Source organism: Oryza brachyantha, chromosome 3 (genome assembly GCF_000231095.2).
Source record: "Oryza brachyantha chromosome 3, ObraRS2, whole genome shotgun sequence".
Taxonomy (NCBI): Eukaryota; Viridiplantae; Streptophyta; class Magnoliopsida; order Poales; family Poaceae; genus Oryza; species Oryza brachyantha.
The window spans coordinates 8006340-8033157 of NC_023165.2; the positions used below are offsets into that span (position 1 = coordinate 8006340).

The 26818-nt window shown below is 40.3% G+C and overlaps 3 protein-coding genes across 3 annotated transcripts; 2 read left to right on the forward strand and 1 right to left on the reverse strand.

Moving 5' to 3' along the window:
• The first annotated feature begins 7172 nt into the window (after positions 1-7172).
• On the forward strand, positions 7173-10812 carry LOC102716764 (UDP-glucuronic acid decarboxylase 6). The gene is made up of 13 exons (XM_006649793.3): positions 7173-7385; positions 7606-7716; positions 7815-7901; positions 8572-8659; positions 8998-9089; positions 9199-9263; positions 9347-9435; positions 9531-9608; positions 9694-9787; positions 9874-9940; positions 10041-10104; positions 10204-10244; positions 10342-10812. Exons 2-13 carry the CDS (start codon positions 7618-7620, stop codon positions 10531-10533), a joined length of 1056 nt encoding a protein of 351 aa, XP_006649856.1. The 5' UTR covers positions 7173-7385; positions 7606-7617; the 3' UTR covers positions 10534-10812.
• Positions 10813-15487: 4675 nt separating this feature from the next.
• LOC102717048 (trifunctional UDP-glucose 4,6-dehydratase/UDP-4-keto-6-deoxy-D-glucose 3,5-epimerase/UDP-4-keto-L-rhamnose-reductase RHM1-like) lies at positions 15488-18732 on the forward strand. Its single transcript, XM_006649794.3, has 3 exons — positions 15488-15675; positions 16382-17956; positions 18049-18732. Exons 2-3 carry the CDS (start codon positions 16388-16390, stop codon positions 18499-18501), a joined length of 2022 nt encoding a protein of 673 aa, XP_006649857.1. The 5' UTR covers positions 15488-15675; positions 16382-16387; the 3' UTR covers positions 18502-18732.
• A 690-nt stretch (positions 18733-19422) lies between these two features.
• Positions 19423-22866, reverse strand: LOC102707387 (THO complex subunit 4A-like). The gene is made up of 6 exons (XM_015835449.2): positions 22512-22866; positions 22221-22373; positions 21666-21734; positions 21410-21588; positions 20336-20938; positions 19423-20224 (listed from the first exon to the last, which is right to left on the reverse strand). Exons 1-5 carry the CDS (start codon positions 22719-22721, stop codon positions 20743-20745), a joined length of 807 nt encoding a protein of 268 aa, XP_015690935.2. The 5' UTR covers positions 22722-22866; the 3' UTR covers positions 19423-20224; positions 20336-20742.
• Between the last annotated feature and the right edge of the window lie 3952 nt (positions 22867-26818).

Consider the following 26818-nt stretch of genomic DNA (forward strand, 5'->3'; position numbering starts at 1 on the left):
GGCTTCGATCGGGAGGAACGCTTGGAGCTTATAAAGATGAGGATTGGATGGGTTAGGAGCGATGTGATTGCAGCCTTTTTTTGACTGTTTAATTGGTTGCATGCCATGGCTGATGTTGACGACAGTGAGACCAATAGGCTTAACTATTGCTGACTCGGACATGGCAATGTCCATGCACTGTCGGCGTGGGTTTGCAACTCTTGCAATCTCCTGCGGATATTGCGAGCTAGCTGGCCGGGGTTGGCTGCTTGCTACGACTCGTTGACTCTCAGCTTTGACTCAATTATCCGCAACGACTTACAGGGATTGTATACAGTAAAGTAAGAACTATCAAAACCACAATGTACGAAACTAATTAAGTGATGATCCATGCATTGGTTTGTAAGCTTCTAATCGGGTTAGACGAAATATGGATATGGTTCCTCCAAAAAGTAAAAAAAGAGTTTTCCTAATTAAAAAAAAGGCAAAACGATTGTAGAACTAAAGTTGCAAATAAGGAAGCTAAGGCGATCAGTTAGATAAGTTATAGCATCCTATTGATGAAATTTTAAATAAGTCCAATAGTGAACAACACTGCCACCACGACATTTACTCCTTAAGCATCATGTCTTAGAGCTCGATAGTGTTGACATCCGGCGCTACTTTGCATTACATCAAGCTACTATTTATCTATATGGAATTTTTACATATGACCATTTATAAAAAAAACTTGTTTTTATTAATAGATCCTTAAAAACTTAGTCCATGGTTGAAGCCTTTTATTTTTGGTGTCAGGATTGTGCGCTGAGGTTCACCATCTCAGGGTTGATACCCTCACCTCCTGGTGGATGATGTGTGTGAAAGAGTCGGTCCCAAAGAGACTAACATTGAAAACCTATTTGTAAATAATTTATTTATAAAATAAGTTATTTAGAAATGGTTGTCATAGGGGTAAAGGTGTTGACGTGAGTGTCCTTGGCTCCTATACGCTAAAACGCGCTGCCATGATCTTGGCGCTGAGAATTAGGCATTGACATAGGTGTGACGGATAAATCATGACATTAAATATGTAAACCAACAAAAATATATTATATAAATATGATCCACGAAAGTACTATGCATGAACAAATATATGTTTGTAAACATGATAGAAATGAATTCTGAACATAAGTGCTCGTCACCACGGGTACCACATGTAGAACACACAACAGGGGATGTTGATGATGACGTGCTGCAGCCGAGCGACCACGAAGGCGTTGTGGTGTATGAGCAAGAAACATTAGTTTGTCTATTAGTTACTAAGTACAAACTAATGTTTTCAATGTATTATTGAACATGAATCTAGCCCTATCACTTTTAAATTTTCAATGAAAATATTTAGGGAGAGAGTGATCGCCAAAATTTCGAACATGCAGTCTACCTAAGTTGAAAAAACCACACATTTACGTGTAAAAAGAAATACATGGTGTTGTGCGATGGGGCCGTTTCCTGATTAGAAATGTTATTCATAGTGGCAGATCCCGGGATCCTAAAATATAGTTTTGAAATGCTAATTTTGTTTAGGAATCGCTTAGGCTAAGATGATTAAAACTGGAGTAAATTTCACTGCATATTGAAGACTAGGGCCACGTTCGTTTGGGTGAGAGGGAGGGTTAGTTAGCCGGCACGAAAAGCGTAGTAATAGATTACTATATAGTTAATTACTTATTAATTATAAAAAATATAAAATAGATTAATATGAATTTTTAAAACAACTTTTCTATAGAAATTTTTTACAAAAAATACATTGTTTAACAGTTTAGGAAATGTGCGCACGGAAAACTTAGCCCCCCGGCCGAACACGGTCTAGGTGTTACAAAATTACAGATTATAAAATTTAAATCTTAAGCACTAATGTCGTATTTGAGCTAGTAACACTGTAGTTTTTTTAAAATAAAAGGGCCCAAAACCTACAGTTTTGGGAAATACTTATAAATATGTAACTTTTTATAATCTATCTTAAATATGTAGTTTTGGGACAAATTTTATGTTGAATCTTTATATTTATGATATACCGGTTTAAATTTGTATTTTTCGATCGTTTCAAAGTTTGCATAGTTTTGTCATACTTATATACTCCAATATAGGGGGTGTTATGCCAGTTTTGGCAAAAGAAGTTTAAAAGAGGGCCAATTCATAAATGCGAAACTTTTCCATCCTTTCGCACACGTTTTCAGTCGCTAGCATCTCTAGATACGGATAATAGCAGATTTACGATTCCCTCCTCCAGCCCACTGGAAGGAGCAATGTACATTATTGAGTGGAATATCAGTATTACACCCTTTGATTTTTCATTCTTTGGTTCGGTGGAATGGCACGGCTCACTCCAGCTAGTGCAAATTGAACTAACCAGTCTTGGACTTGTGGAACAGACTGTATTCTACGTAGCTTGAAATTCGGTAGCGACGCATGCGGCAGCCATCGACGAACACAGTGGGCCTAGGAAACATGGGTACGTTCGACGCCCCACTTTCTCAACAGTCAATACTACTTCCTCGCTTTACATGAGCATATTTTTTGAATTAGTAAAGTAGATTTTTTTAAAAAAATCTATATAAAATTATTTTTAAAATAAAAAATATTAAAGAAATTACCGCTCTCAGAAGCTAATGGTTTGTTATCTGCCAGTGGCATGTGAGTGGTAAATTGTTAAATGCCACTACAGTAGCGACGACAAAAAACTTAAATGCCCCTAAAAAATCATTTTAATTAAGTTTCTAATTTTTAGATAATATTTAATCAATTATATGCTAATTCACTACTCCGTTCTACGTATAGGGGAATATACCTAGAATACTATTGAGTACAAGAATAACCATCGGGGTAGGTTAAAAATGTAGGGTAAATTTACTCTAAATTTCCCTTATAAAAAATCCATTAGAGCATCTCCAAGAGATGTCTAAAATTAATTTTTAAAACCAAAATTTAGGAATTAGACTAGAAAATATATCTCCAAAATTTTACCAAATACATTCCTAAAATTTAGTTATGCCTATAATTACCTTAACTGTATCTTAAATTTAGGGTAAAAATATAGGTTCCTAATACAAGTTATTTATTTTTCGATTTTTGTTGGAGGGGTGTGTAATTTTTATGCCTAATATTTTTTGGATAAATCCAATATAAATTTTTGAATAGCAAAATATTAGCATTCTCTTGGAGATGCTGTTAATATCCATGATACATGTTGCCTGTTAGTGGAATTCGCTAAAATCGGTACATATCGAATATCTAACGCCTAGAGAGGCAAGGCATGCACGTCGGAGCGGCGACGCTGGCCGCGGAGGCTGGATGCCGTGATCGATACTCGATAGGCCACCGTTTCATCGATGATAGAATTGACATGAGATCGTGCGCCCGCGCGCGCGTTTGGGTTCCTATAAATTCAACGTTTTCCACCTAATGAGGTTCGACTGGATACTTAATTGCCTTGTGTCCATGTGGGGTTGTGGACGCGCCTCCCTCTCCATCCACCGACGGCAGCAGGCGATCGACCAGTGCACGGAGCATTCAGCGCCGCGCCGCGCATCGATATGGATGCGCGAGCGATGTACGACGAGCTTAGAGCGTGGCTTATAAGGCTCTTTGTAGTTTTTGTATAGTCTACTTATATAATGGTTAGCTCTTTATTTTTAATGCAGGACCCACATGTCTATCTCACATGCTATCTTGGTTCTTGTGTCTGAGCTGGCTATAAGCTTATAGTCAGTTTCTCCTCTCTTCTCTCTTCCACATCAGCATTTAGCTGGCTTATAGCCTGCTATTATACTTGCTCTTAGGTACAGTAAAATCGAAGGGATCTACTACTGCACTCGCGACAGTGTGTGGTTGACCAATACGAGGTAGCGAGTAGTGAGTGAGCATCTGGGTTTGGGTAAATATTAGGTGGCGTTTAGATTGAGAAAATTTTTGGGAGAAGTGTCACGTCAAATGTTTGACCGGATGTCGGAAGGGGTTTTCGGACACGAATGAAAAAACGAATTTCATGGCTAGCTTAGAAACTGCGAGACGAATCTTTTGAGTCTAATTAACCTATCATTAGCACATATTGATTACTGTAGCACTTATGGCTAATCATTGGCTAATTAGGCTCAAAAGATTCGTCTCAACATTCCTTCCGTAACTGTGCAATTAGTTTTTTGGTTCATCTATGTTTAATGCTTTATTTAGATGTCTAAAAATTTGACGTGATGTTTTTGGAAAAAAATTGGGAACTAAATAAGGCCTTAATCCAAGCTTTTTTGCAAATCTTACGGGAGATTGTGGTGAATTGTTTGAGTGTTTCATGGGAAAACCCAAGCGATATATTCTATAAAAAAATTATAAGAAAAAATTTACATATTTATTCTCAACGATGTAAAAATTAAAGCTAAAAAATAAATTTAGGTGTAGAAACCTTAAAACTAACCTTAAATTGAAGGTTAAAAATTTAAATTTTAACTTTTTAAGCATAAAGGGAAAAATCGAGATGTCCCGGGGAGCTGGCTGGGTGTGTCCCCTGGAACTCGAAAGTCAAGCACAAGGAGTAACAAGGAGTAGAACTCGAAGAGCGTATGAAAGAAAATAATATATATAATTGTACCGAGACCAAAGCAACTTGGTACTACGTTAACCATATGATATTCTGCTCTGCATGCTGATGCTAATTTGCACATGTTTTCATCTAAGGATGGTTGACCTTTTGCGGTTTTGCTTACTGTAAGTCTGTAGCCAGGAATGCTGAATGCAAACAAAAAAAACTATGGCCGGCTGGTTACTGGTTAGTATCATCCCCTTTCGATAGAATCTCAATGCTAATGACCGCAAAAGCCCATTTCTACCCAGGGCCCATCAAACTTAACCAGGTGAGTTAATTTTTTCTTTCCCAACCAATGTAGCCCACCTAAGCTCAACTTATCAACAAGGCGCAACTTTAATTACGTGGCTTATCAAAGAGGCTAACATTAATTTGTGGCTCAATTATTATTACTCTAGTGGCTGTATAGACCGTACACTAGGGATCGGGGATGCGTGAAGTTCAGGCGAGCGAGGCACGAGAACACTGACGCCACAGGACAGCAACCAGTGGATCAACAACTCCATTTCCTTCCAGCCAGATGTGTCTCACAGTCTCCACTTACATTTTTAGCCCATAATAGAACACATATACATACGGGCTTAACCATTTAGTAATCATAGAAATGATCAGCTAAGCCTACGACAAAACAGTACCAGTACCAGTACCATTCGCCACCGCGCTTTTTCGCGCGCGGTCTAACCACCCAGCGGCACCATCACAAAAAGCTGAGGACTTTTTGGTGTTGCTTGGGCTATAAACACTTGTAACAAACACCGATACAATAATACCACAGCTTGGTCATCATAATCCCCGACGTGCCTGCCAATCCGGCCCGCGCGCCCGTCTCCCCCCGGCCACCAAATCATTTCTCGCGGCTCGCCGGCGTATGTCGCAAGCAACGCACCGAGAGCTAAGCTCGTGGCTCCACCACCTCCACGGCGGCACCGCATCTCGTTTCTCATGTCCCCGAACCCCGAAGGTGCACACCGGATCCGACCCGATCATACGTGAAAATGTCTCCTCTATCTTACTACTCCGTACTAGATTTGAATAGATGATATATAGGTACTATAACATATGAGCTCATATGTTAGTGATCTACGGGCACGTTCACAGGAAGCATACGAGCCAAACTTTATTTTTTTTCCGTGCACAGGTTTCCCGAACAGCTAAACGGTGTAATTTTTTTAAAAAAATTATATGAAAGTTGTTTTAAAAATTCAAATTAATCAATTTATTAAGTTTACAAAAGTTAATACTTAATTAATTATATACTAATTAATGATTTTTTATTTTAAGTGAGTGATTAGACTCATTGAAACCATGAGATGCAAATGAGCCCTACATAAGTATTGTAGAGGAGACTCATCCACGGGCACACACACCTAAAGTCAATCATCCGTATGCTTTTTATCGCTATAAGACAAAATTTAAAATCATCAACTTAAACTTAGAGTCGATTTTAGAGTTTTTTCATCGTATTTTAATTTTAGTCTTTACTTTTAGAGCGCTTAGAATACCACTCTCGTTTTTTCACTTTTATAAGCCAAATTTTAAAATTTTAAACTTAGATTTAGAGTTGATTATTATAGGATTTTTAATGTAGTTTATTTTCAATCTCTACTTTTTTATCACTAAGAACATATATATAAACGTTTTATTTATAAATTATTTTTGATTTTTTTTCTCCAAACAGCCAAACAATCACCTCAATCTCAAAGTATATAAAAGTTTTATTTATAAATTATTTCCGTTTACCATTTATCAGCCCGCATGCCAGTGATCTGTCAGCCGACCATCTCTCCAAGTCTTAAACAAGCTAACCAACGTTGAGCACAGATGCATCCCCACCTTGCAGAGGGTAATTAACCGACGAAATCGCCACCTAACCCAGCCTAACGAGGTCGCAGTAATTACAAGCGATTAAACGTTACCCCCCCGGAAACGGTGCTCGGGTCGGGCGTCCAGATCCGGGCTCGCTGAGCTGTCCCCATCGACCAGTCGGAATCTGGCGGGGGACGCCCCCGCCCCTCCCCTCCTCTCCCCGCACCAGCTACCTTTGCTTCCGTTGGAAGCGCCAGCCAGCCAGCCAGCAGCTCGCCGTCGTCCGTCGTCACCTGTCACTGCAAACCCCCCCCCCCCCCTATACTTGGCTGCACGGATTTAGCGTTTTTAATTACTCGTCACCAGATTAGTTTTTTTTCTCTCTTTTCTCTCCCAGTCTCGCTTCGCTTTAGGAGCGGGATGAAAATTAGGCCCTGGTTAGTCTCACGAACTTTTTTCAAAAACATCACATTGAATATTTGGACACAATGAACATTAAATATATATGAACATTAAACTAATTATGTAGTTATGGAGAAAATCACGAGACAAATTTTTTTAGCTTAATTAGGACATGATTAGTCATAAGTACTACAGTAACCAACACATGCTGATAATGAATTAATTAGACTTAATATTCATCTCGCGGTTTACAGGCGGAATCTGAAATTTTAGCCTACGTTTAATGCTTCAAATATCTCTTCAAAAGTTTGATGTGATGAAGGTGGTGCGATCTGGTTAGATCAGGGCCAGGGCCAGGCCAGCGCCGGTTGGTAGCAGTCGGTGCGTGTGTGTTTGTTCGTGTGCGCGCTGCTGCGTCGTGGTAGTGGGAAGGGGCGAGAGAGAGAGGAGGAGGAGGGGGCGCTATAAATAAGGCTCAGATCTGGGAGGCTTCTTCCTCGTCCGCCTCCAGTCTAATCCGATTCAAACCCGCCGCTTCCTCGTCTCCGAGCTATCCGCCCCCCCGAATCCCCCGAGCGACAGGGTGAGCATTACGGCGCTCCCTTTTTTTTCTTCTTCCCTCTTCGTCGGTTGAATCGCGATCGCGATCGCGTGTCGTGTGTGGGTTGGGGGGTTTGATTGTTTTTTTGAGTTTGTGGTTTGGGTGGTGGTGGTGTCGTTTTTTTGGGGTGGGGAATTGGCGCTTGGTTTGCGACGATCTGAGTGTGGGTGGTGGTGGATCTGTGGTGGTGTTTCCGGAACAGGTGCTCGGCGCGATGGCGCAGAAGGAGTCCAATGGCAGCAACAGCAACGGCGAGCACACCACCCGCCCGCCGCCGACGCCCTCGCCGCTCCGGTTCTCCAAGTTCTTCCAGGTAATCCGCCGCGATCCGATAGATGGATCTCGCCCGTACGGCCGTTGCGTGGCTCGATCGCCGACTGGTTTTTTAACTTGGGGCGTGCGCGCGCGCAGGCGAACCTGAGGATCCTCGTCACCGGCGGAGCTGGCTTCATCGGCTCGCACCTCGTCGACAAGCTCATGGAGAACGAGAAGCACGAGGTACGGTTGAGATCCTGTAGCGTGATCCATTTCGGTGTTGCTTGCTTGGTTATTGGGTCTGTGCGGTATTGACCTGCGCCGGTCTGTGAGGTCAAGCTCTGTTGTGAGGAACAGTAGCTACTAGATCTGAGTGATCCAGTGAGGAACTGAGAAGGTCAAGATCTATGTCTGAGGCGTAATGAATGGAGATGCTTCTGCCAGATCTCTGGGGCGCAAGCTTTTGTGCTACGTTTGGCATGGCGTGGGGCATTTCTGTCCGAAGCTTAAACTGGAAGCTTCTCTCAAAGTCTCACTGCTTGAGAATGTTTTCCAGAACGAGAGATATCAGAGAAATAAGTGTCAATTCTCCAGGGATCTCACTAGGGGTACTTCATTAGTTCATGATATGCCGTGAGCTTAACTTGGATCTGTTTGAGAATGTGAGAGATTACCAAGATCCAGTAGCATTGTTGTAGAGATCTCGCTGATGGTACATCATTCCAAGGTGACCGAGGAGGTTTCTGAATTAAGCGGAGTACCATGCTAAAGCTTGAAATCTTTCTTGTACAGTGCGTGCTTCAGTATTCACAAGAGTTTGTAGAATTGAGTAGTATTGCTTTGTGTGACTGCTTCACAAATTTTGAGCTGAGAAAAATGCCGGCCTTTGATCGTGTGTTCTTATCTGTTCCAGGTCATTGTCGCTGACAACTTCTTCACTGGTTCAAAAGACAACCTGAAGAAGTGGATTGGGCACCCAAGATTTGAGCTTATCCGTCATGGTATTGCTACATTCTCGATGCATTTTCAAATAAATTGTCGATACAGTTCATGGATTATCATTAAATAGTAATAAAGTTTTACAAAATTTCTATTGGCAACTTCTGTTCTAACTTCCAAATAAAAGTGTATGCATTCATGCTTACATTATGATTTATGAAAAAGGGTGTTTTGGCTGAACCATGAAAACACCCTGATAGATGTTATCCTATGTTCATCTTAGTTCACTAATGCACTTAAGACAGTAAACTTTCCTGCAATCAATTTTCCTTTTATCATTTCTTCAAAGCTATATATACTGTGGAATATTAACACTTAACTTTTTTTTGCTTCATTTCAGATGTCACCCAGCCCCTGCTTGTGGAGGTTGACCAAATCTATCACCTTGCTTGCCCTGCTTCACCAATCTTCTACAAGCACAACCCAGTCAAAGTATGGTATCTATTTTTGTGATATTGACCACGTTTAGTCCAACTATTTTGAATACAATTCTTGTTCATGTACTATTCCAATGTTTAAATGGGTGTATAATCATGTACAGACCATCAAGACAAATGTTATTGGAACCCTGAACATGCTTGGGCTTGCCAAGAGAGTTGGAGCTAGGTTGGTGTTTTTTCAATGCTAATTAATTCTTCATATGCAACTTATGAGAACTATATAATGGATGGGGGTTTTTATGTTTGCAGGATTTTGTTGACTTCGACCTCTGAAGTTTATGGTGATCCGCTTGAGCACCCTCAAACAGAGGCCTACTGGGGAAATGTTAACCCAATTGGTACGTCTGTCCTACGAGAAATGCACTACATTTATCCTACTTTTCTTAATCTAACCCCAAGTTCACTTATTATTTAAATTGATTTACTTCATCAGGAGTTAGGAGCTGCTATGACGAGGGTAAGCGTGTCGCAGAAACACTGATGTTTGACTACCACAGGCAGCATGGCATTGGTAATACTTTTAGTTCGTACATTTTTACTCCGTAATGAACTGGATTTCAATTCTCCTTAATAATTATTTCCAATTTATTTTGTAGAGATCCGAATTGCCAGAATTTTCAACACCTATGGACCTAGGATGAACATTGATGATGGGCGTGTTGTTAGTAACTTCATTGCTCAGGCCGTACGGTAATACTTGCTGAAGTTCTTTCAACATTTTCTCAGATTATGTCCAGATGGTTTTTTGGGGCTTATTTTGTCATATAATTTTGCAGTGGCGAGCCCCTGACTGTTCAGAAGCCAGGAACACAAACTAGGAGCTTCTGCTATGTCGCCGACATGGTTCGTCATCCTACCTTTTTTGAGACGTCATTTATCAATAGCTGGCTGAAATTCTGCTGTATCACTTCATCACATCATCAATGATACCATTTCAATTCAGGTTAATGGTCTTATTAAGCTGATGAACGGGGACAACACTGGGCCAATTAATTTGGGAAACCCAGGTAAGTTCTACTTCTGTATTTGTTTGTTTTTTCCCTACATGTGGTAATCTACACTAGCACCCTGTGATATCTCAATGGCCATACTTTATTGTGTTGTAGGTGAATTTACCATGCTGGAACTTGCTGAGAATGTGAAGGAGGTAGGATGAATATCTTTTTGTCACACGTCATTGTGTTTGCAATGCATATGGGATGTTTCTTGATGGTATACTAAGTTCCCCTGCTTTTACCTTACAGTTGATCAACCCAGAGGTTACTGTTACAATGACTGAGAACACTCCTGATGATCCTCGCCAGAGGAAGCCAGACATTACAAAGGCAAAGGAAGTTTTGGGGTGGGAGCCCAAGATCGTTCTGCGTGATGGCTTGGTGCTCATGGAAGACGACTTCCGGGAGCGCCTCCAAGTGCCCAAGAAGAACAAGGCCTAAGCTGCTTCATCGCATTCAGCGAAATATGTGACGAGAGCACACTTAATAGTTGGGTTTCATCATTATTTGTGTCGCAGTTCATTGTGGAATTTGGGTTCCAATAAATTCTGATACGCCTTTGTTGTTCACCAAAAATATTGTGTTATTAGAATCGTCATACGGGGCTGGGCTATTTGTATCACTACTCTTTCGGAGAACTTGTTATACTTTTGTTTGTAGCCTATGTACTCCCTAAATCAAATTATAGCAATGTTGATGAAATTTTAAGATTGTTTTACTGCTGCTGAGTACCATTTGAGACATTTCTTTGCCGAATGCTCCAACCCTTTGACCTCAATCATCTCGTTGGATTTTTGTCTCTACACAAATTACTCCTATTGTCCTACTCCATCTTTTTCTCTTTTATTTATATTTATAAGCCAAAATTTAAATTTTTAACTTTAAAGTTAGAGTTGATTTTGAGTTTATTTCACTGAAGTTTATTTTTCAGTTTTAGCTTTTAATGCTAAGAATATGTATATAAAATTTTTATTAATAAATTATTTTTTGATTGTAAATATACCGTTTGGACGAGAAAAACTAACAATCACCGCCTTCATTTTCATGTTTAGTCAACCTCATATATACTTATATAAGGCTAAATATATAAATTAGATCCTACTACCAGGTGTAGCTACTTCCTGCACATCTATGATTCTGCTCCCACCCAACATAAAATATATATATATATATATATATACACACACGTACGTACGCATGTATATGTGTGCGCGCGTATGTATCTATATTAGTCTTCGTGGAATAAACAAGAGGGGCTATAAATCAAATCTTTTTGGGATAGAGCTAGTAACTAATTATCTCTTAATATCTACTTAAAACCTCATCATTTTACTTTTACTTATGCTTGGAAACCAAAATTTGATTTTTCAACCTTAACAACCCTGTATTTTCATTTTTGTTTACCAATATTTAAATTTTATATCCTAAATTTGTTGTTGGTTTTAAAGTTTTTTATTGTATGTATTTAGATCACTAAGAACATATATAAAAATTGTATTTACAAATTATTACAAATATATCGTTTGACTTTAAAAAACGAAAAGATGACCCTTAATTTGGAGTTGATCCTGAGATGTTTTTCATCGTAATTTATCTTTGATTAGATGCTTTTAGATATCTAAGAACATATATATATATATATATATATATATATATATAAGTTTTATTTATAAATTATTTTTTATTTACAAATGTATTATTTTGATTTTTCTGAAAGAACAAATAACGACAACTCTACTAGTATATACAGGATTACTGTATTTGTTTGTGAAGGACGGATCTAGCTGCGAATCTACTCAAGGTGATGACCTGCTGGTACTCGATTGATTAATTGAATGATAACAGGTTATACAGTACGTACGGCCACGGGTTAACCACCATATAGGGCTACAAGCAAATCCGGTCTTCCGCGTTTTCCACAAACAAACAGACAAACCTGCAGCTGTCGTGGTCGGAGCTGATTGGTCTCCTGCTGCCTTCCATGACTGTTCTTGATATTTTCCAAATCTGTCCTTGTACGGCGTATTGCCCGTGCTGCTGATCGACAATTTGACACTCAGCTGATGAAAATCTTCAAAATATGGAAACGAAAAGGCACAAATGATAAAACATGGGCCAATTGTTCGAAAAAAAGTTACGATATCTATTCAAAACTATAAACATTGATTATTTAGCAAATACCAAGATTTATTATAAGATTATTTTTTAATCACTTCAATAATAAATTTTGAATTGTGTAGATCCCCTTTTAAATAGCTGATTGCTCGTAGAATTATGGGAATAGGGAAATAACATGAATCAATGCAGTAATGTTTATGTCACGACATAAAATTTAAACGATAGAAATGCTTATATTTTAAAATAGATGAAATATATATTATTTTCGTGCGTGAGCATAATCCGATGGAGCACGCATGCATGATCCAACGAGAAGGAGAACGGGACAGGAATTGACTGCTAATGCTGAGCAGAAGCCACAGCTGACATATGGATTCCAAGGGCTCATGTATCAGCCGAGAAGGATCTGCACCTGGCGGAACGAAGAGTGTTGCAACTCCTCTCTACTCGCAGATTATTTAGCTAGCGACGAGCCGGCGATCACGTTCACAGAGCGATCCTACCTAAAGATTCTGTGCTTCAATTCAAAGCAAGCACATCCGCATCGCAGATCGGCGTGTCTTCTACGTCTACACGAGTAGCGCCGAGCATGTCGGTGTCGGTGGTTTTCCTAGTAGATGTCAAAACTGCCTTCAACGTGCTCTCTTTTGTCTGTCTATTACTCCATTTATCCCAAAAAGAATTAATTCTTCGGTTTTTGTGTCCAACGTTTGACCATTCGTCTTATTTGAAAAAATTTCAGGAAATTAGAAAAAAATTAGTCACACGTACAGTAATATTTATAATTTATCATCTAATAAAGACAAAAATATCAATCAAAAAAATTTTGAATAAGACAAATAGTAAAAAATTATAGATAAAAAGTGAAAAGTTATTTATTTTGGAACGGAGGGAGTACGTAAGTAGTACTGACCAGACAACTTTTCAAATGTGCCCATGATAATACGTCTCCTTTAAAACCCAGAAGGAATATAGATGTAAATGTATTCCCTCCGTCTATAAAACTCGTCCATAAAAAAACTTTATTTTTAGAGCAATTAATATACTGTAGTATGCTAAAATGAATGATAAATATAGTGGAGTTTTAAAAATTAGGAACAAATATATTCGAATTTGAAAAGCTGAAGAGCATCATGTGAAAGATGAACTAAATATGGCCACCCCATCTTTCCGCTTATGCTTATACTTATAAGTTAAAATAATTTAAGTTTTCAACCTTACATTTGGAGTTGATTTTGAGGTTTTTCACCAAATTTTATTTTGTAGCATTGACTTTTATATTGCTAAAAATATGTATACAAAAATTTTATTTATAAATTATTTTTTTTATTTGTAAATATGCCGCAGCCACCCCTGAAGTCTGTTTACAATGGAGGAGTGTTGTATATGCGGACTAACACCTATGATGTTTTATTAAATTGACGTGCAAAGTTGTGATAGGTTTGAGAAAAAAAAACTTCATGCATATAAAATCATTTTTCGATTTGCGCCTGACTCTTACTAAAATATTCATATTACCAACACTTAGAAACAATTTTCAGCACTAATAAATTTGTTGGAGTATAATTAGTGATTCATCCGTATTTTAATAGTTCATACTCTTTTGGCACACATTGATCATTAGTTTTATTAAGGAAACCAATATAATTACCATTTATTTTGTTGTAAAGTATTTATTATTAATGTATTTTAAGTACAACTTATATTTTCAAAAAAAATTGAATAAGACGAATAGTTAAACACGTGTCTTACAACTTGTATTTTGTTGTAAGACGTTATCTATTAAAATAAAGAGCAAGTATTAAATACCTAAATATTAAGAAAAGTAATCAATGCTAGGTAGGATCATTTCTTTTTTTGCTTTGTGCATATTTTTATATAAAGTATAAGTATGTCATATAAATTGAAGCATACAATATTGATTTTGATAAATTTAATTGACTTTTAAAACTTGAGCTTACACGTTCATATTAATTTCAATACAAAGTATTTTAAATATGTTTTTGTGTAATAGTAGGGATTGTATAATCTACCTCCTTCGTTCCAAATAAATTTATTTTTCACCTGTCTCACATGTACCAATAAAAAAAGACTAGAATATTCTCTATTTTATAAAATCTTAATACAATTGGCATATACTTTATCAAGTCCCAATGTATTTATTCTCTACTTTCACAAACTGTAATACTAATGGTTGCTTAAAAATAAACTTATTTTGGGATAAATTAAAGGGAGCAAAGATGATTTTATTTTCAAACAGGGCAAACAGATACTATCTAATGAAAGTAAACAGTAAAATACTATAAAACATAAGCAAAAGCTAAACGACGAGGGTACTATAATAAAATATAGTAAGACTATGACACCGTAAAAATTAGGATATTAGGTGCAAGCAGTGTTATTTTGACTGGGTAGGATCGTGGTGCTGTGAAATTATTAACATATGAATCGGGATACTAATGATCTCGATTAAAAGTGCAAGAGAAAATAGCTTCAACTGAAAACATCCCTTCCCCTCAAAAAATAAACAAAAATATTAGAAAACTATATACCGTTTAGACTGATACCTAAATATCAAAATTAGTACACATGTGTATAAGAGTATTAGACATATATGGATCCATCGTTTCGTACATGCAACTACTTATAAGCCAAAATTTAAATTTTAGAACTTAATTTTGAACTTGATTTTATGGTTTTTTATCATGATTTATTTTACATATTTTATTTTTGAGTCGCTATGGACACGTATATAAAAGTTTTAGCTGTAAATTATTTTTCATTTACAAAAACGTGTTTTCGCTTATTTCACCGAAAAGTGAAGCGATGGTAGCCATAGTGTTCTAAAATGTTATGTCGTTCTATAGTTTTCCTCAAAAAAAGGAACATCGAAAACTTTGCTGTGAGCGAGTGGAACAGCGAAGCAACGCACGCGCATTTCACATTTCCACCGCGTCCGTCCAGAGATCGACCAGCGTCGCCCGCCGCGACGAGTCTCCCCGGTCGCTCGCTGCAGCTTCGACGCATCCCACTTTGTAAAACGCACGCATCCGCGGCTGCGGTGGTGGGCTGGACTCCCGGTCCTCCCTCCCTCCGAGCATCACCGTCGGGGTCCGGCGTGACGACGCGCCGGGGTCGCCGACGTGCGGGCCCCACCGCGCGGGGGTTCGGACTTCAGAGCGGCGTGTGCCGGACGGAACTGAACCCGGGCGAGCCCAGCCGGTCCACGCGGCGAAACGGCCCCCCGCTTTTAATACCCCACCCTTCCCTCCTCCTCCGCCCACCCCACATCACGGTTCACCTCACCAGCTCACCACCACCGCCATTGCGTTGCGCCACCCATCCCTCGGCAGCCCTGCCCTGCTGCTACGCCTGCGGCCCCCCGATCCGGCCGGCTCCGCCGAGGGTCGCCATCCCATCCCATCCCATCGCGCCGGGCGACGCGATCTGCTGCTGCTCGGTGAGGTAGCTCCGTTGTTTTCCTTTCCTTACTCCGGGGCCCGGGATCGCACCGGAATCGCTCAATTTGTTTTATTTCTCGTGGAGACCCTCGTCATCTCGCTTTGTTCTGATAGATCTGGTTGGGTTGGCCCGTGCGGTTTATTCTGCCTGGGCTGTGCGCGAGATTGCCCTGCGTGTTTGTGTGTGCGCGCGCGCGCGCGGTGTTGTGATCTGGTAGTGCGGTTCGAGGTGCATGCTGCTTTCGATTCCTAGAGCACATTCTGTGCTCCGGCGAGGAGGGAACTCCCTTCTTCCTGCAGAGGAGGCAGGAAGTGCTGATGGTCGCCATTGTTGGGTTATGGCAGTGATTTTTGCGTGAATTGGTTTGCGTTTGTTGTACTTCTGGTTGTGGATCATGATTGACATCGCTGTTAGTTAGGACACATCAGAATTAATTGTTTAATGTGCAAAATTCGATTTGGTTAACTGTGGCTAGATCGTGAAGCCGAGGGGCTTGCTTTCTGATAGAAGACTATGCCTACGTTCAGGGATCCATGTTTATGTTGCTCCTTTTCTCAAATAATCTTGAGATTAGATTAGTTTATTGCTGTTTAATTTTTCCTCATTTGCCATCCATGAGTGTTTACTAGATCTGCTTTTACAACTTTTTTGCCATTTTGTACGACATAACATGTGAGGATACTTCTGATGCCATTTGTACACATTACAGCCGAAGATGGCGGCTTACGAGCCCAAGAACATTCTTATAACTGGCGCTGCTGGTTTCATCGCATCACATGTGGCAAACCGCTTAGTCAGGAACTATCCACACTACAAGATTGTTGTCCTCGACAAGCTTGATTACTGTTCCAGCCTGAAGAATCTCAACCCTTCACGGCCATCGCCAAATTTGAAATTTGTCAAGGGTGACATTGCAAGTGCTGATCTGGTGAACTACCTTCTCATCACTGAGTCCATTGACACCATCATGCACTTTGCTGCTCAGACTCATGTGGATAATTCATTTGGCAATTCCTTTGAGTTTACAAAGAACAATATATATGGTACCCACGTCCTTCTTGAGGCCTGCAAAGTTACTGGTCAGATCAGAAGATTTATTCATGTCAGTACTGATGAGGTGTACGGAGAAACTGATGAGGATGCTGTGGTCGGTAACCATGAGGCCTCACAGTTGCTTCCAACAAACCCATATTCAGCTACAAAAGCTGGGGCTGAGATGCTTGTGATGGCTTATGGAAGATCTTATGGTCTTCCTGTGATTACAACTCGGGGCAACAATGTATACGGGCCAAATCAATTCCCTGAGAAGCTCATTCCCAAATTTATTCTTTTGGCAATGAGAGGTTTGCCCCTTCCAATTCATGGTGATGGCTCAAACGTCAGAAGCTATCTGTATTGTGAGGATGTTGCTGAAGCCTTTGAAGTAGTTCTTCACAAGGGAGAGGTTGGGCATGTATACAATATTGGTACAGTGAAGGAAAGGAGGGTGATTGATGTGGCCAAGGACATATGCATGCTCTTTGGCTTGGACACCGAAAAGGTTATCAGATTTGTTGACAACAGGCCTTTCAATGACCAGAGGTACTTTTTGGATGATCAGAAGCTGAAGAAATTGGGATGGGCAGAGCGCACGCCGTGGGAAGAGGGGTTGAAGAAAACAATCGAGTGGTACACCACCAATCCTGATTACTGGGGAGATGTCGCTGGTGCATTGCTCCCTCACCCAAGGATGTTGATGACACCTGGAGTTGAAAGGCATAACTGGACTGACGAGATCAAATCTCTTTCCACTTCACCATCTGATGCTAAGGAATCAAGTGCAGCTCCTGCAGCCACTGCCAACACCAACAGTGCCTCTCAAAAGGCTTCATACAAGTTCTTGATATATGGTAGGACTGGATGGATTGGTGGTCTGCTTGGTAAGATATGTGAAAAGCAAGGGATTCCATATGAGTATGGGAAAGGACGACTCGAAGAGCGCTCACAGCTCTTGCAGGACATTAGAAATGTGAAGCCAACTCATGTTTTCAATGCTGCCGGTGTCACCGGGAGGCCAAACGTCGACTGGTGCGAGACCCATAAACAGGATACAATCCGCACCAATGTTGTTGGCACCTTGAACCTTGCTGATGTTTGTCGCGAGCAGGGCTTGCTCATGATTAATTATGCAACAGGTTGCATATTTGAGTATGATGTGAAACACCCTGAAGGATCTGGAATTGGTTTCAAAGAGGAAGACAAGCCCAACTTTACCGGTTCATATTATTCCAAAACTAAAGCTATGGTACGGTCAAGTCGTGTTCTTCTAAGACGTAAAACATCTATCTTTTTATTTCTCTCATATACTGATGTATATTTTATTACAATGCAACGCAGGTCGAAGAGCTATTGCGTGAGTATGACAACGTCTGTACCCTTCGAGTCAGGATGCCCATATCATCAGATCTAAGCAACCCCCGCAACTTCATTACGAAGATAGCTCGCTATGACAAGGTGGTGAACATCCCCAACAGTATGACAATTTTGGATGAACTTTTGCCCATCTCCATTGAGATGGCAAAGCGGGACTGCAGGGGCATCTGGAACTTCACCAATCCGGGGGTTGTCAGCCACAACGAGATCCTGGAGATGTACAAGGAACACATAAACCCCGACTTCAAGTGGACCAACTTTACTCTTGAGGAGCAGGCCAAGGTTATAGTTGCACCCAGAAGTAACAACGAAATGGATGCATCAAAGTTGAAGTCGGAGTTCCCCGAGCTACTATCCATCAAGGATTCTTTGATTAAGTATGTCTTCGAGCCAAACAGGAAGGTTCCTGCTACCTGAAGATTTACGGGCGCGGGAGTGAATGGAGATAGATTATAGCATATTGCACGGCTGCAGTTGTGACCAATTCTTTTTGTAGCTTTTGGTGGTCTTGTGTTTTGTTATCTCTAGGTGCACTATATACTGGTGGACATGTTATCAGACTAGCTATGGACATTTAAGTATTAACCTATTTATCCATATTAATAGCAATTCGTGTGCACAGTTATGTGCATAATAGTCTTTTTATCCCATCAGGAGTTAAGAAATCAGATCTTCCTAATCGTTGCAAGTACTCGGTCGAACTGGTTGTGCCACTCGATGTGGCAACGCATCTTCTCGGGAGCGAATCCACCGAGGATCCCTGCGAGGTGCGCTTTTTCGGCGACTGTCGACTACGCAATGAGATGGGTCGCGTTGTGATTTTCACTCACAGCAGACAATTCTCGCACAGCAGCAAATCAAAAACAATGTGGCCACAATCGGTAGTACAAGATACACAGCACGACACACGAAGAGAAACGAACGCAACAAAAATGCGGGTGAATCAAATTAGTCACGCTTGGAAGTTGCAGTACATTGTGAAAAATGGCAAATCACTTCAAAATAAAATTCCATTTCCATACCATCCAATCAGCCAGGAAATTGATTTTCCTAAATGGAAGATGTTATTCATTGGGTAAAAAAAGCCCGCTGCAAGCACGATAACCAAAACACGAAACGCCACACTTACAACTATTACAAACTTTAATGACAAGGCAACCAGTAAATAGAAAAGATACACCCAAAACTCTTATCTACCATATCACATAGAAAAAAAAATAAAAATGATAAACTATTTTACTAACTGTAATTGAAACTGGACAAAAGAATCTAAACAAGGATTTTGAATCCAGTTAACCGGAGGCCATCAAAATGGTTACACCATGCCATTTCCAGAACTACACCAAAACTCTTATCTACCATATCACATAGAAAAAATAACAAATCATAAACTATTTTACTAACTGTAATTGGAACTGGACAAAAGAATCTAACCAAGGATTTTGAATCCAACTAACATGAGGCCATCAAAATGGTTACACCATGCCATTTCCAGAACACCATAACGCTTAACTGATACCATTACTGACAATGACAACCATGACCATCAAGCCAGCTGTCAATTGACTCTTACAGTGTTAGAACTTGGGGAGTTATTCAACACCACAACAGGCAAAGTAATCAATCCACTCCCAAATCCATATTGAGCAACAAGATGGATGGATTCTTCTGTTGGAAATTGAATTTTAAGGCAAACATGAGCCTCACCGCCAGATCTTCCCAGCACAGTTAACACGATCAAATCCGATCCACAAGTTTGAAGAGAACACAAAACTTAAGATGGATCCTAAAGAGTTCGATGGCTATTTTTCATGCAACAGGGTGACCCACTGCAATGCTATCACAGAATAAGCCAGCAATGGATGGAGAGCCAAAAAAAAATCCAACAGGACTATCATGTTGTTAGCTAGCTGTCAAATATCAATAGCAGATTTTAGATCATAATTTGCACCTTAATGCTTCTTCAAGCTGAAGATCAGCAGGCAAGAAGCCAGATTATCACGAGCTGAAGATCAGCTGGCAAAACCAGAATTACCATATAATTTGTTGTCAACCGAAGAGGTGCAGGTTTTGAAAGGGGCTGTCATGAATAGTAATGGGGAGAAGATTGAATGATAAATGACAAAAAGGCACCAGCCACCTGAAAGACAAGAAGAAAAGAACATTTAAACACATGAAACAGAAGCAAATACATAAATAATAAACCAATATATAGTACTAAATGGATAAACAGGTGAGAAACTATGCATACCTCATATTAAGGATGGCTGAGACTTAAAACCCTTCTATGGCAGAGGAACAATGTCCAGTAACCACGCAAAGAACGGGGCATAACTTGAAGATGTTGTATGTTTAAGGAGTCAGAAGAGAAGAAAACCTTGTACATCTTCAGCAACTTCTGTATGTGGAGTAACTCAAGCAGCCCTTCACTCCGCAGTAAAAGGAACATAAGCGGCAACCAAGTAATATTCAATAACAGTGTTTCACCAGCATCCACTAGTTCTATGTAGACACATAAAACCATACAATTCAGTAAACCAAGACCCCACAAACAAAGGTTTTGTTGTTGCCACTGAACATGGTAGCACAAATAGCAGGAACAAGCAGATAAACATCCTTCAGATTTCATGTTGAAACATCGACGCTGTGAAGATCCATCTAGTTAGTCTGCATCGCATCTGCATGGTATTTCTCCAAGTCAGCATCAAGTTCTTCAGCGGACTTTGGCTGACTGCGCTCTTTTCCACGGCGACCACCAGATCCACCACTGCCACCTCCGCCACCACGGCGTCTCCCACCTCCCCTTGGACGGGGCCTACCCTGAGGTAATCCAGCTGGGCCACCCCTTGGTGCACTGTAACATTGCAAACAATAAAGGTAAGTTGGCAGGGTCTTATATGAACTATAATAATGATAAGACAGCACATAAAACAAACCAAGAACGTTAAAACAAATCAAACAAATAGATTGATAATGACATATACTGACACATAGATATATTTTGGTGAAAATGCAATAATGGCCAAAGTAATGAAAAGCGTCCTAAAGAACATTCTTGAAACATCAGTCACCATGTTTGCATAGAAAATTAATGGTAGTTATGAAGTTTCTGAAGATGATGAAAGGGAAAGCATGTAACTGCTATTCTGTGTGGAGCACAATTCTCAAAATATAGATTATTATAGCAGTATGAGCCTTCACAATCAACATCACATCAAGCCAGTGCCAGCTATAATGTAAATTTTAGCATGCAAACAAATAAAATTATTAAGCACTCAAATGGATAGATAATTTACTCAGAAGTAATGCAGCTACTCAAACATACCTCTTAGCAACATTTCTAACATAGCCTCCGTTATTTGCTGGAAGTGCAGCTGCAGCTGTAGGAGTATTGGTCCCTAGAATCTCTATCTTCATAGGCTTACCATCAAGTTGCACATTGTTATATTTCTTCACAGCTGCAACAGCATCCCCACGCCTTGCAAACACAACTTCAGCTGTTCCCTGAAAGAAAGACAAAGTTCAGGCTATCACATGAAAAGCAAATACAAATAAAGAACGAAGTAAGATTGTATATGTACCTTAGACCTCCCACTTCTGTCATAGTGAATTACAGATCTCTTAAGATCACCTAACTCAGAGAAAAGCTCCTGCATCATTAAAAACAAGATAACTCAGTATAATGTTTGACCACATGAAGATTTCACGCAATTTCTACTGGGCAATGGCATGCATTTGAATTATAGAGTGATGTGGATTTTTGATGAAACAGGGTAGCAAAAGAAATACCCAAAATAAAATATTCCTTCAGGAAAACAATAAAGGATAATCAACCTTAAAAAATTCAAATAAGTCATGGGTCAATTCAAACATGTTCTGAATACCTCACAGAAATTATCATACAAACCACGAACTACAGCATATCACTATTTTCCAAAAACTAATCAGAAGAAAAGGCATAAGATCTCGATGGACTCTAATTAACATCAGATCAAAAACCAGTAGAACGACCATTAACAGAATATTTGGTGGAACTTAACACATGTTCATGTCAGATCTGGAAAAAAAAGCTTAGCTAATCACAGATACAACCAGAATATTACAGAAACAGCAATCCAAATACGCGATGTGTATACCTTAATGTCATCGTTCGACACACCGAAGTCCAAATTGGAGATGTAGAGCTTGGTGCCGGTCTCGATAGCTGAGACCCTCCCGACGCCGCCGCTGCTGCCGCCGCCTGCCGCTACATCCGAGTACATGTCGTGCTGCCACGCCGAGTCAGGGGCCTGGATCGCGTCAGACCACAATGAGAAAACCACCCGACCATCCATCCTTCCCGCCTCGCCGTCAAAAAACGGAAGCCCACTCCTCCGCCGCCCGACGGCGCGCAAACCCTAGCCCGTTCGATCCGTCGCTGTTCGTACCTTGGGCGGCTGGTAGGGCCCCGCCCTGTTGCCCGACCTCTTGAAGGGACGCCTGGTCGGTCCCACGCCGCCCCCACCCCCGCCGCCGCCGCCAGCGGCAGATCCGCGGCGGCCCTCGTGGCGGCCGCGGCCACCACCACCGGACGAGGGGTTGCCCTTCTTGTTGTTCTTGATGATGTCGTCGAGCGTCATGTCGAGGGTCTCCGCCATGGCTGCTGCTCAGGCGAGCAGATCTGGCGGTAGGGTTGGCGCGCGAGCTCGACGACGAGGCGGCGGGTTCGGGATTTGGGGGAGAGGAGGCGAAAGCTGGGCTAGGGTTGCGAGGTGGGTGGGGAATTGAGGAGAGGGATTTTTTTCTCGGTGGCGGGCGCGATAAAATAAAGGCACCGATGCGCGTAGGGAGAACGCGTGGAGAGGACTGAGGCGGCGGTCGCGAGAGAGGCCCACGAGACCACGAGGGCGTGATGCAGACGGGGATGGAGGGAGGCACTGATTGGATTGGATGGAACATTGGAACGCTGGGTCGGGGTCGCCCAGTTCAAATTTTCTTTTGAGAATTAACATTTTTTAGAGGGAAATCATAAAATTAGAGGCTATCTGTAAAAAAAATCGTAAATTTAGGGTCACGTTAAACTGCTGTAGCTCCATATGACTCCTATCGAACTGCCAGCAGTCGATTGGGAAGGAGATTAGACTAGATCGCAAGTGTTACAGTTCGACAGTCCTGATTGGTTCAGCAGTCGAATAGGTAGTGGGTCCTATCGAACTCCCTCAATTCGATAGGCCCTAGTCAAACGTCCACCGTTCGATAGACCCCTAAATTCATAATTTTTCATTAAAATAATATTAATTTTCAAAAATGTTCCGCCTAGTTCCGTTATTATTGTTTCGTTTACGAGTATCTCTCATTCTCTCTATCTCGATGCTCACCCGTTCTAAAATAAAAATATTTTAAATAATATAACACTTTAAATCATATTTTACAAATAAATTATACTTTGAATCTTATTTCACAAATATATTTTTAAATAAATACACTTCGAATCATATTTTCCATAGTATTACCTAAGTTTTAACTTAGACTAACACTATATTTTACTTTAAATTAGATAAAATTATGATTGTCACGCTTTGGATCACCCATAATGATTTTTATAAGCACACATAAGTGATCTTAGACCCATCGGTTCTAGTACACCAACAAACTCGTATCTAGTGTAGTCCACGTATTTGTTGAAAGGAGGTTAAACATGATGAGAAAATGTTTACAGTGGTTCAAACTATAATTGACGGTGATATAAAAATTGAACCTCATTATTGGTTTGCATCACGTCAAGATCTAAGAGAGTAAGCAAGTGTCGGTACAGCACGCCGCTGAGGCCTAGTAGGAGGGCCCACCTGAAGCGTCAAGTGCATGAGCTCCTTAGCAACCATATTGAATGCAAAACATGCATGGTGTCAAGCACGCGCCACGTTAGTCCTATAATCTACAATATTAAATATGATAGAAATATACATGTTATTCCTTGGGGTAGGCGTGAAAACAGGGGTGCCATGGCAGGTCCCTTAATCCTATCATCATTATCATTACCCTAGTTTATGATAACTAGTTGACAGTGTCAGGCCAGGTTGACAACCACCTATTGATTACCTTCGTCGATTACTTGGAATAAACAATGAATCGCGTGTTACGATCAGTTAAACCCAACTTGCATGTAATTCTCGTAAGCCGATGTAACACAAATAACTATCGATCTAACTAAATCAAACTGATTGGTATAGAAATAACGCAGTAAAGTAATCGGCTACAATATTAATGTAAATATGATAAACATGTAGATCGCCCAAAATCATCGGCTATAAACGGCGTACAAATAACCAAGATCTATAAAATACCTAGCTCAGATTGCTAAGAATAATTATAGAAAATCAGACCCCACCAAGACAGTTCAAGATCAAACTAGCAATATCAGGATAGATACTAAACAGATCTAGATTGCAATCAAGCCAATGAGCCGATGACTAGTAACTTATTGGTTGGTACTTCGATAAAACAATAAACAAAATGTATCGATCAGATATAAACCATCTGACAAACGCAATCTACTAAATCAGACCTAACCAAGACAGCACTAGATTGAATACGTCAAACGGCAAATATCAAACCCACGTAGATCGTCCAAAGTGGTCAACCAGATCAACTTAAAACACGAAAGTGATCTAAGTTGAAACTGATACGATAACTAGCAATCGCACAACTAGATTAGAAGATCAAACCGAACCAAGACAGTTCTAATCTAGCTGAACGATTATCGTGGCCCGGTGGAACGTAGGACTTACCCCTCCGCCAGAGATCGAAGCGATACAGCCCCACGTCAGGTGCCAAGTTCCGCCAGAGTTGAAAACCTCGGACAAAAGGGTGGCGATGCGCCGAATTTTGATTGATCTGATTGTAGATGATTTAGAATGACCCTGTGCATACATATTTATACCCTCGAGTAGACGCTAGTCCATGTTAGACACGACATGCGACTCCTAATAGATAAAAAGAAATAACAAACTCCTACGTAGATTCTATCTCTAACACACGAGTTCTGATCGGATTCTAACAACATTAGAGATAAAGAAAAATCTATACTAACTCTAATTAACAGATAAAATTAAATTACACGAACTCTGATTATTCCCGAATCTATCTGTAACATTCGAGACCTAATCGAACTCTATTTCTTATCTGATCCGGACTCCATCGGCTGAATCCGAGTCGTATTCCACCTGGCCTTCTATCCGATTGTCATGTTTTCTATTCGATTCGGTCTCTATTCACAGTTTAATATCCAACGGCAATTATCTAAATTCTGACGTTAACAGTATGCGAGCTAATGAGTTGAATCCGGGGTTTTTATCAGTTGGCCAGAGAGATAAAAATAGTAGTACAAATAACCTATAATTAAAAATTTTATATATGTGTCATTAGTGTTTAAATAGCCGAGGCTAAAAAAACAAGTGGTTGGTTAACACCATTTTGGATACCATACTTTATGTAATATATTAGGTACTTCATGTGTCACACTTTTCCACCTAGAGAAATAGGTGTGAAATAATCAGTTTTGTGGCATACGATAAAGATGAACCTCGAAGACATAAACATACAACGCTGTGAGTGATCATTTGGTCATGGGTGCTTATCATTTGGCTTATTATTATATAAATAAGTGAAATAACATATTTAAAAACGAAAAATAACTTGTGAAAAAACTTTTATACATGTATGTTCGTAGCGATCTAAAAGTTCAGTGTTAGAAAATAAGTTACGATGAAAAAATCTTAAAGTTAGCTCTAAATTTAAGGTTAAAAGTTTAATTTTTTACTTACAAGCATAAGCTCTATTTTTGCTAAGCATAAGCATAATAATAAAAAGTTGAGGGTAACCTCGGTGCCCATAGCATAAGTTCTTTTTTTGCTTGATACACGTTATGGGAGAACCGGAGAAGAAGACAGTGCCCGTGGAAGATATTCTTTTCACGCATATACCAAGACTACAATCATCCCACATATAAAAGGAGATCTGCTCGGTTCGATGTTATTCCAGAGAAAATGATCCCGGCTAATGCTCCACATGGTCATGTTTGGGATAAAAGTTGGCGTGCATGTGCTCCACCGAGCCTGCCTCGCTCATTCCCGTTGTCCTGAGTGCGTGCACACAGTTGTCTGATTGTCTCCGTGCACGCAGTTGTCCACCGAAACGTTTAATCATTAGCAAGAGATCATGATGATGGATTTTGGAATCTAGTTACTGCCACTGAACAATTTACTCTTAGCAAGAGAAGATGATGATGATGATGACGACGATGGAGTTTTGGATACCGAAAACAACGGCACTAAACTAGTCAAGTTCTGCCGTTCTGGTCTTACAATTATTCAGTTGTTTGATCACAGCAACGTTGCACACAATTGTGTTGCTGCTTGCCTGTTTCCACATGATAGCAATTGTATCCGAGCGAAAATGTAGCCTTTTGGCTTTTGGCCAAATGCCAATACAGCCTTGATCCAATCACCCTCACGTTCCATATACAAAAACCTTCCATGAGTGGACTCACACAATCAGCTTCAGCCTGGAAAGGCTGGACTGGAAGTCTGGTCGAGAAAGTAGCCAATGACAAAGCACGTAGAAGAGTCTTTCAGTGCCTTATCAGTTAGGTGGATTGGCGCCAAACATGGGAAAGCACTAATAAAATAACAACACAGCCAACCAATATGGAATAGCAGTTGTCCCTGCGGAATATGGTGGTGCACACACTGGCCTC

Coding starts and splice junctions, on each gene's coding strand:
- LOC102716764 (XM_006649793.3), top strand. CDS start 7,618: ATGGCGCAGAAGGAGTCCAATGGCAGCAACAGCAACGGCGAGCACACC. Junction 7,902..8,571: donor TGGAGAACGAGAAGCACGAG/GTACGGTTGAGA, acceptor TATCTGTTCCAG/GTCATTGTCGCTGACAACTT. Junction 9,436..9,530: donor GGGAAATGTTAACCCAATTG/GTACGTCTGTCC, acceptor TTACTTCATCAG/GAGTTAGGAGCTGCTATGAC.
- LOC102717048 (XM_006649794.3), top strand. CDS start 16,388: ATGGCGGCTTACGAGCCCAAGAACATTCTTATAACTGGCGCTGCTGGT. Junction 17,957..18,048: donor ATTCCAAAACTAAAGCTATG/GTACGGTCAAGT, acceptor AATGCAACGCAG/GTCGAAGAGCTATTGCGTGA.
- LOC102707387 (XM_015835449.2), bottom strand. CDS start 22,721: ATGGCGGAGACCCTCGACATGACGCTCGACGACATCATCAAGAACAAC. Junction 21,589..21,665: donor ACAGAAGTGGGAGGTCTAAG/GTACATATACAA, acceptor TCTTTCTTTCAG/GGAACAGCTGAAGTTGTGTT. Junction 20,939..21,409: donor GTTAGAAATGTTGCTAAGAG/GTATGTTTGAGT, acceptor GCAATGTTACAG/TGCACCAAGGGGTGGCCCAG.